The sequence below is a fragment of the Cheilinus undulatus genome, linkage group 13 (genome assembly GCF_018320785.1).
Source record: "Cheilinus undulatus linkage group 13, ASM1832078v1, whole genome shotgun sequence".
NCBI classification, from domain to species: Eukaryota; Metazoa; Chordata; class Actinopteri; order Labriformes; family Labridae; genus Cheilinus; species Cheilinus undulatus.
This window is the reverse complement of record NC_054877.1, coordinates 39,263,020-39,273,451: the sequence shown is the minus strand read 5'-3', so window position 1 is coordinate 39,273,451 and position 10,432 is coordinate 39,263,020. Positions and strand designations below refer to the sequence as shown.

Here is a 10,432-nt window from a genome sequence, read left to right as displayed (position 1 = left end):
TAACATGAAGCATACAGTGAAAGCTGCACAGAAATGGTTTTAAGACAACAAGGTTAATGTTCTGGAGTTGCTAAATCAAAGCCCAGACCTCAATCCAATAGCGTCACTTATTTTACAATGCATATTTTCATTTAATTAACATTACTTTGTAGAATTCTGTTTTCAATTTGACATTTAAGGGTGGTTGTTTTTTTTGTTATTTTGTCAAAAAGACAAACTATATTGACCATGACTGATTTATAGAACCAATGAAAGGGTAAAACATCGAAGTGGAGTGAATACTTTTTATAGACACATATGATTGCTGGAGGACAATCTGTGGACACAAACTTGATGCCTTCTTGCGAAAGTCAGAGTCACAGGTGCCCTGAACGTCTTAAAGTTAAAAAATACTGTTATAGAAAATAACAAATTTCTAACTTTTGCAATGAACAATCTTGAAAATGTAAACCACTGTGCTTAATGCATCATAAAAGATATGTCTGTATTCATATTTGTGCCAAATACTATTTTAAGCATATTATTTCAGTAAATTTATTTAATTTAAGTTCACATGAAAGCACAGAAAATTGTTTGTTTGTTTGTTTTTTTTTTTTTTTTGGTTTTATTTGTTTTCTTTTGTTTTTTTTGTTTTTTTGCAAAGCTTAATTTTCATTATACCTTCAGTTACCATTATTTACATTTCAGTTTAGGTTAATTGGTTTAAGTTAAATATAAAAACCCTGATTATAATACTGAGTGTAATTTTCTCATTGCAGATAACTGAAAAATGAATTACTGTGAACATTTTAGAATAAAGTAAAATAAGTATGAATGAGGTAGACCAGAAATTAATCTGAGGGCATGACATTACAATATTACAATATATTTTGTTAGAAGATAAATTTATGACAGTTATTTTAGCTATTTATTATTTTACAGCAAATATTTATTTGTTCATCTCTATTTATTTATTCATTTATTTATCTATTTATCCGTCTATTTCTCTGCTTGGTTGTCTATCTTTTGCCGTTAAAATGTAAATAATATAAACTGTTGAGTTCAGTTATAAACCGATAACTGTTTTTAGCTATCGCGGTAACTCACGCGATATGCAACTGGAGTACCTGCAAAGCCATCTTGGCTCTCAAGCACCTTGCTGCCTATTGATCACAACGACTCTGCGGATCCAACATGGCGCCTGTTTCCCCGAGAACACGAGTAACGTCTCCATCAAATCAGTCGGCTAAAATCATGGCGTCCGCCAGTACGGGGAGCAGGGTGTCCTGCGGGAGAGATTTGAATTGTGTGCCGGAGGTTGCAGACACGTTAGCCGCGGTCGCCAAGCTTGGGTGAGGAGAATACTTTCCTATTTCTTATTGGAAGTGAGCTTACCACTGGGTCCTGCTGGTTCGCTAGTACTATCGGTGTACGGGTCCGCTAGCATGATGCCTGTGATGCTTGCTAAGCTAGCCGGTAAATTACTAGCACGTGCCCAATCACAATGATGCTTGACACTGGTTGTCATAGTTTGTGATACTTGCTCATGCTGCTCTTTAAATCACTTTAGCTGACTCTTGAATAATGAAACAAATTTTCTTAACATTATTCTTTGGAAATATGGCATTGACCAGTGCTTAAATAATGTGCTTTCTCACTCTCGTTTTCAGGTTTGACTTCCTCTGCATGCCCCTGTTCCACCCGAGGTTCAGGAGAGATTTTGAGTTGGAGCCCGCTAAATCCAGACCCGGTGCTCAGACCCGATCAGACCTGCTGCTATGTGGAAGAGGTAGGTGTTTCTTCACTCTCATATTGGATCATATCATACATTAGTTTATTTGACCTATCTTACACCCACCATAGATTAATGGACCCCCATATGCTGCCTGGAATTGGGGCCTCTGACTATAAATGGATGCATGAGCCAATGCTTATTCATTATAGTTGAAATTTACACTTTGTTTTACACCAACATTAATCAATAGCTCTGTGTCTTAAATCATTGCTTGTCTTCCTTGCCATTATAATTCAAACTTTTTAGCAGACATTAAAACTGTAGAATGGTATACAATATACTTATTTTGTTAATTACACCATTGGCAAATGCAAATATCTGATTGGGAGTACATTGCTATTAGGGCTATCAAGTTTAATCACATTGTTTGTGATTAATCAAGGTTTACTATTATTTTACTATTTTTATAAAGCTCAACTGATATCCTTTATTGTCCCTTTTAGCTTAGCAATAGTTAAGCTGCTGCAGCATCTCTCTGCAGCCACAGTGATGCAAAATAAGACCACCACTACTCCTCAATGTATGCTTTCATTAAAAAAAACAAACTCACAGACCTCAGTCTACCTATATAAGCAGGTCTTTATCCAAACCAGTATTTAGTTACAAAATGACACAAAACCTGTTTTAAATATAAAAAGTGGGATTTTAAAATGTGATAAAAGGATGTGATTGCTAACAAATTTTGAGATTAGTTGCATTTAAAAACATACTTTTGACTGCCTTCATTTCTGTGTTTTTTTCAATATCAGGTCAAGTAAAACATTTGTTTCTTCTTACTTTCTTTCTCTTCACTTTTTTTTCTGTCTAGATTGGAATACTCTTATTGTTGGAAAGCTCTCTCCATGGATCGATGCAGATTCAGAAATCGAGACAGAACGCAGAAACTCAGAGGCTGTAAGTGCCTTTCTTTGTCAGTTTCTTTATTTTGTAGTTGATTTAATCTCTCAAGAGAATGAATTGATTGAAAGATATTTTGCCATAAGTGAGTTTACCTTGTTGATTTTATACCCATATTCCTCTCAATGCATCCCTTTTTGTAATCCTGCCGTATGCTTTCTTCTTTTTGTTTCTCTTCAGGCTCTAGTACAGGAGCTAAATTTCTCAGCCTACCTGGGTCTGCCGGTCTTTATGGTCCCCTTAAAGGGCACTCATAACGCTAATCTCGCCCGCGTGCTGCTAAACCACATCCAAACTGGACACCACACCTCGAATGTAAGACAAACAGAATTAAATAGTTCAGCCTGAAGTTGTACATTTGTTCAGACAGCAGAGAAGCCAGATAACAAGCTAACTGCTTTTGACCTCTGTGTGATTAGTTTTGGATTCGTGTCCCGCTGATGGCTCCAGAGGACATGCAGGAGGATCTGATTGAGAATGAGCCGAATTCCTGCATTGATGATTCAAGCGTAGATGAGAAGACCTGGAGCTGGTTAGTCTCACATAGTCTACTTCCCGAGCAGCCGGGCGCTGTCTGCATGCTAATATGGCTTTTATTGATTTCCTTTAAAACCCTGATGCATTGCGTTTATTTGCCTCTGCTCCTTTAGGTGGCACTCATTTAGAACCCTTTGTGATTACAACAAGAGGATCTGTCTTGGTGAGAGGACACACTGTGAAGAAACAGCCTGTGGCAAAGTCAGTGTATTAAAAAATTATTATGGTCTAGTCCTCCTATAAAACTGTTTTTTTTGTTTGTATTTCTGAAGCCATCGAGTTGGGAGCAGACATGCCGTCAGAGGCTGTGATCGATAAGTGGCTCGGGGAACCAATCAAAGCAGCAATACTTCCTACCAGCATCTTTCTTACCAATAAGAAGGGCTTCCCTGTGCTCTCCAAAGCTCATCAGCGATTAATCTACTCTCTCTTCAAGGTATAATTCAACCCATTCAGCTGTTAGAAATCACCAGACAAATGCAGAAGTGCTTTAATAGAAATCTCTTTCTTTAGTTGGAGGCCCAGTTCATTTTCACAGGAACCAGTCGGCACACTGAGAAGGACTTCAGATCCTACCTGCAGTACCTGGAATACCTCAACCAGAACCGGCCTGCACCCAACGCCTACGAGCTCTTCGCCAAGGGATATGAAGACTACCTGCAGTCTCCCCTCCAGGTAAGTGGTCACATATCTGAAATGGATGTGCACATGCAGTATTAGAATGGTTTTGACCTTTAGGTAATGCAATTCTGACAGAATGTTTGTGCTTTGTCCCTTTAGCCACTCATGGACAACTTGGAGTCTCAGACGTATGAAGTGTTTGAAAAGGACCCTATTAAATATTCCCAGTATCAACAGGTGAGACTATTTCATACAGCTGCTGCAAGGGAGCTTAACAGACTGTCCATGCAAAGTCACGAACATTCCCACTACACTAAAACATTTTCAGACTTTACCATGAACCCTCACACTAGTAACTCTGATATTGAACATCCCAACCCTTGGATACCGTACATTCTGAGTGCACAGTCCTTTTCATCCGTGAATTTCCAGCATTGAGTTAATTCAATAAGTGCCTGTACGATAACAACTATGTCAGAGTACCAGACTAGGTGCTTTCATGTGCAGCATTGATTATTTGTCTAAGTTTTGCACATTCTTTCATACTCTTGTTCTGTGTTTGCATCTGCAGGCTGTGTATAAATGTCTACTGGACAGAGTTCCAGAGGAACAGAAAGACACAAACGTTCAGTGAGTATCAGTTCTTAAATCTAAATATTCCCAATAAAACATTAAGCGTAGACTCATACATTACAGCAGTACTTAAATTCTCGTCAGTGTCTTGATAATGACCTAGAAATTGAGTTTGAGTTCAGCAACAAACATTAACTTCCGCTGATACAGTGCTAGCTTTAACAAATGTTCTGTAGCTCTGCTGGGAAATATTATTTGATACTACAACTCCAGCTGAAAGAAAAGCCACAACGCAGTGATTGCAGCTTCCTCAAACTGTGTTCTCATCTTCACAGGGTGTTGATGGTGTTGGGAGCAGGTCGGGGTCCTCTGGTCAATGCATCCCTGCGGGCTGCCAGATTGGCAGGCAGGAAGCTGAAGGTGTATGCTGTGGAGAAAAATCCCAATGCTGTAATCACGTGAGTCACTACTCTATGAGCTCATGTCTGTACACATGTGGTAAACTCCTAACTGCTCAATACTTTATGTGTTTTATTCCATCATTTGAACATATCAGTGACAAGTTGTTTCTCATTGGGTCATGGCTTTGGGGAAGTTTTTAGTCTACTGTGTTAGATTTCACAGATTAAATGTGTGCTCTATGTCAGTGCAGTGGAGTGAAGCCTGAGATCATTAAACGCTGATGTGATTGCATCTTTGCACAAGCATTTAAATGAGTCTGTACCTGTTCAGGCTGGAGAACTGGCGCTTTGAGGAGTGGGGTGATCAGGTGACGGTGGTGTCATGTGACATGCGAGACTGGGCCGCTCCTGAGAAAGCGGACATCATCGTCAGCGAGCTGCTGGGATCGTTTGGTGACAATGAACTTTCCCCTGAATGCTTAGATGGAGCACAGCACTTCCTTAAAGGTACGACAGTGTTGATTGCTCGTTCTTGTCTTTTTATCAGTGAAGTAAATATGCAGATGGTGCACATTCATGCTGATTTTAAACCATCTTTCCAAATTAGCCTTTACTTAACCTGACATGCCAGGTAGACTGTCACATATCCATGACTTGGGATATATTTTGTATTTATCTGCACAAAACCCCATGGATGGTGTTTGGGAAGGACAGGATCTTAGATTCTTAGGTACATGGCCTGCTGTTAAGCACCAGAGAAGAAAAGGAAGCAGCCTTAATGCTAAGAGGCGAATAGAGGCTAATTACACGGTGGAGTTACTCAGTATTTACAACAGTGATGGTCAAATTTGCCCCGCAAAGATCCCAAAAAGTGGGGAAAAGTCCTTGAATTTTAACACAACAGATCTTAAAAGTCACTCAAAAGACATCATCTTAACAACGTTAAAGCGAAGTGGCAGTCGCCACTGGCCGCTAGCCTTAGCTGCAGGCATTAGGACCAAGCCAAAGGCTAATACCTGAACGCAATGCTAAAAATGACAAAATCAGTCTGACAGTCTCCTGATTCACGGCTACTTTCATGGACATATCCTTGCCTTCTCTGTTTGATGTGGTTTCATTCAGTCTGATCCACATTAGGAACAGAAGTTTAGCCACAGAGCACGGTGTTCTTAACATTTTTAACCTATTTCTGATATGACTTACATCAGTGCATATTTTAAATCTTTTTGTAAAACATCAGCTCTCTTTATTTCAGACTTATGCAGTTAAAAGAAAAAAACAGACCCCAAACATCTCCATTTGTTAAGCATGACAGCCTGCACACATTTTTTTGTGTTTCCACTTAGCAAAAGTTGGAAAGGTCCCTAAAACCTGACCCGTACCGTCCCACTTTTTTGGCACCTTTCCGTTGGGGTACCAATCGTATCCTGTCCTATCCATCCCAAAAGGTGGAGTTACACACACAACAATAGGGGGTCACACTGACGTCATGTTGGCATGTGACACGACTACTTGGCTCCTGGCTGCAACACATAACATGGAAGAAGAGAAGGAGAAAAACAGACTAGTATCTGTTTAAATTGGGGATATTTGGCCTTGAAAGAGATCCAAACTGTTTCCTTGACCATGGACACAAGCTGTAGTTATTAAAAAACAGCTCTTTCAGTTTAAATAAAGCTGCTTATTCCCTACTGATTTCTGTCACCTTTGGTTTGTTCAACTCCACAGCTGGACTGGCAGACTTGCACTACATGTGACTTCACTATCATAGCCTTTACAGCCCGCCCACCAAGTGAGGGTACGGCTGTCTGTGGAAATGCAACCAAACCATACCAAACTCGATCTAAACAGGACCACCAGATGGAAATGCTGCTTTAATTTTAGGAAAACTGCAGCTTCCTATCAGAAGACTTCCAGTACAATTAAACCCCACCCATAGCTGCTTCTCCTCAAATGTGGCTGACTGGTCAAGTTTGTTGTCAGATCATGCTCAGCTGTTTCAGATTGGGACTTTGCGAAATGGATTTGCCTTGTGACAGACACGGACTCTGGCCAGTCCATCAGCTTTGCTGGGTTTATAAAGGTTTTGAAGTATGGAACATTTTGACGATTGCAGCTTGTTAATATAGTGACTGAATGCAGAGAACCTCTCCTAAATCCAACATTAAAAGCATCTCCATGACTGTCATGCTTCCTTGAACCTCAAAACACTTTCTCTTTCTATGTTTTCTTATTTCATCATGCCTCTTTCAGATGATGGTGTGAGCATCCCGTGTTCCTACACGTCTTTCCTGGCCCCCCTCTCCTCCTCCAAGCTTTACAATGAAGTACGGGGATGTCGGGAGCGTGACAAGGACCCGGAGTGTCATTTTGAGACGCCATACGTCGTTCGCCTCCACAACTTCCACCAGCTGGCTGACCCCAAACCATGCTTCACCTTCAAACACCCCACAACAGGTACGCACAAACACTAAGCTGAAATAGTATCGTGACAAGTTTATGCCCTACACTTTAAAGTATATGCATTAAAAACTCTCTCCCTCTTCCTTCAGACATGAACAATAACCGGTATCAGTGCCTCAGGTTCTCAGTGGGATGTAACTCGGTGCTTCATGGTTTTGCTGGATACTTTGAGACAACGCTGTACAAAGATGTCACACTTAGTAAGTGATCATTAAAAAGAGGACATCTCACTGTTTAATGGTTAAATTTAAGCATTAATGTCTTATTTTTGTTTGTGACAGGTATAAAGCCAGAGACACATTCACCTGGAATGTTTTCCTGGTTCCCTATTCTCTTCCCCCTCAAGGTATGTCACATAGCTTAGGCTCTTTAATGACTCTTTAAAAACTTTTAGAAAATGAAGCCACAATAGTCTTTCTGTTGTATAATTTAGGATCTAATCCTCACTAATGACAGGCAGGAACTGGCCCAGTCCCCTTTCTACAGAAAAGATTCTCTGAGTTAAGAATTTGACAGCTACATGAAACCAGATTGAGTTTATTGAAGAAAACAGTGCATAAATAAATACAGGAAAAGATCCAGAGATACTGCTTTTTCATTGGGGAACACTAAATTTAAAATAGAACAGAAAGTTCCTTACAAAAGACACATTTCTGGAGGACTAAACTGTGTAATCCTCCCTTATTTCTTTCAACAGCAACCCATCTCGATATCCCGGGATGACGATGTCACAGTGCGATTCTGGCGCTGCAACAACGGGAAGAAGGTGTGGTACGAGTGGGCCGTGACCGAGCCGTCCTGCTCTGCCATCCACAATCCAGCAGGGCGCTCCTACACCATCGGCCTGTGAAGTCGCCTCAGATCCACAGGAGAGCACACGCGTTACTGTAAGACCTAACAGCAGTTGAGTTAAAGGTGGCTCTTTTTCTATACCACGTTAAAATCTGGACTTTTGAGCCAGCAGTGAAGATGTTAATGGGATTTCACAGTGTGTGATTTTGAGAAGTTTGTTCCAGCAAACATGGACTTTCTTCTGTACACGAAGTGTATTGTTGCTGTGAGAGATGAGTTTAAACCCCACGCCAATGTTTGTTTTTCAGTCTGTTTTCCCCTCCTGTTCTGAACTTGTTGTCTCCGATGTCTCGCACTCAATCCTACCAAACCTTTGCCTTATCAAACACACATTCCATGTAAACACTGATGAAATGCCCCACCCCACGGCGTAAAGTGGGTCCGAGGAAAGTTATGCAGTTCAGGTCCCATACCATGTTGTTAAAAGTCTGTCTGAATACCTTTTGTTATTCTGTTTCTGTATGTTTGAACCATGTCAATAAAAACAACACTGTAATGTTATTCTTACAATCTGAGAGTTTTTGGGTTTCCAGAACGTAGGTTTAGGGAATACTTGACTCACATTACTTACATCCTCGTTCCTGATTCTATCCACTGTCCTCCTCTATCAATAAAGGCATAAAAAGCCCCAAAATATATAAAAAAACAACTGACCAACAGCTCAATGGACAAGTAAAAAATGATCTGCACTAGTGGCAATTTTAAAAATGTTAGATGACTTTTTTTTTTCCCAGAGGAAGACGAGACTAAATAGATCTCTGGTTATAAATAACTGAAAAATTACGTTAATTTTTTTATCAAGGAGTCTAAAACGACTAAAATGTTAGTGCTGGACATTCAAAATCTGTGACATTTCTCTAATGTGCATGTAGGTATGTCAGTATTTTCTTCAGTCTATTACAGATCAGATTATGTTTTGTTAGTGCATTGAAGGGGACATATGCAAAAATCACCTTTTCAGGCCTTTCTTCAGATTTTTTTTCTTAGCTGTTGTCAGAAATGAAAAAATAAAGAAATAAGACATGTCCAGCTCAGATGCAGCCAAGACTGTAATGATGTGGGTTGTTCAGTAGGTGTCATCTTAGATGTCGGATAGATCAGAGGTACTTACTGATGGGATTCGCAACCCATCCTCAACTTGTGTGTGCTGACCACAGAGGGCTCCTCTAGAATCAGGGGTTCAAAGGGATTTGTAAAATTAGCAGTTTAATAGCCTGTTGTAGCCTGTTACTTCAGGACTAATGAAGCAGATAAAAGGTCTGGAGATAATTTTGAGTGGAAGGCCATAATCAGGCTGGAGAAAAAGAGATAAATCTTATACATAGCAAACACTTCAGGAGAGCAGATTGGATATTTGGTTGAATGTTATAAAGTAGGCTGGAAGGCTCAGCAATGCCAAAAGGCCTGAAAGACCACAGTAGAAAGTGGGTGAACACAGATTCCTTCTCTGTTGGAGGACACTTCTGTATAACATGTTGACAATTTAAAAACGCTTGGTTGTCGTATTATTGTCAAAGTCTACAATCAAGAAACACTTGAATGTAAACAAGGAGGCTTTACAAGGTGCAAACCACTGGTAACATTCAAGAACAGGAAGAGTACAGATTAGACCTTACTAGAAAACATCTAAAAACCCTCCCAGGTCTGGAATTGGATTTTAAGGACAGATGAAAACAAGATAAACTTATAGTAGAGGCAGAGTTATTAGTAATGGGACAGGTCATTGGTGTTTATTGACAATGTGACCGTTGAGGGGAGTAGCAAGATGAATTATGTAGTGTGTATGGCTTAACTCTCTGCTCACATTCAGCCAAAAGTTGCCAAACTAATAGGACTGCACTTTGGTGCAGATGGATTAAGACCACAAATCATACTGTGAAAGCAACCCAAGAGTTTCTTCAGGCAGAGAAGAGGGAAAAAAACTTTCATGGCCGAGTCAGTCACCAGATCTCAACCCAATAGAGCAGCACACTTTTTAGTGAATGAAGACAAAACTGAAGGCAGAAAGGCAGTTGCAATAAAGGCTTGGCAAATCATACTGGGAGGAAACCCAGAATTCAGTGATGTCCATGGGAGCCATGCAAAAGATTTTCATCCAAGTATTAAAAATAGACATTCATTTTTTCTTAGTTTGTCTGAATCATTTTGCTCTCCTGATAATCAGTTTGAATTTTCATTGAAAAAAATCCCAACATAATAAAAAGTTATTCATGTAAGAGAAAAAAAAGATTTATTTTTTTTACTTTAAAAGTCAAAAATGCACATGAACCAAGACTTGGAATTTTTCAAAAAATCCAGAAATCCAATTGCTGTT

At 39.8% G+C, this 10,432-nt stretch overlaps 1 protein-coding gene across 1 annotated transcript; it reads left to right on the top strand.

Annotated features, from left to right (window-relative positions):
- The first annotated feature begins 1,109 nt into the window (after positions 1-1,109).
- On the top strand, positions 1,110-8,619 carry prmt5 (protein arginine methyltransferase 5). The gene is made up of 16 exons (XM_041802349.1): positions 1,110-1,331; positions 1,650-1,768; positions 2,583-2,668; positions 2,852-2,986; positions 3,091-3,203; positions 3,322-3,371; positions 3,481-3,644; positions 3,722-3,883; positions 3,989-4,066; positions 4,401-4,459; positions 4,738-4,860; positions 5,135-5,310; positions 7,057-7,260; positions 7,356-7,466; positions 7,548-7,612; positions 7,964-8,619. The coding sequence occupies exons 1-16, from the start codon at positions 1,174-1,176 to the stop codon at positions 8,114-8,116; spliced, it is 1,956 nt and encodes a 651-aa protein (XP_041658283.1). The 5' UTR covers positions 1,110-1,173; the 3' UTR covers positions 8,117-8,619.
- Positions 8,620-10,432: the final 1,813 nt, after the last annotated feature.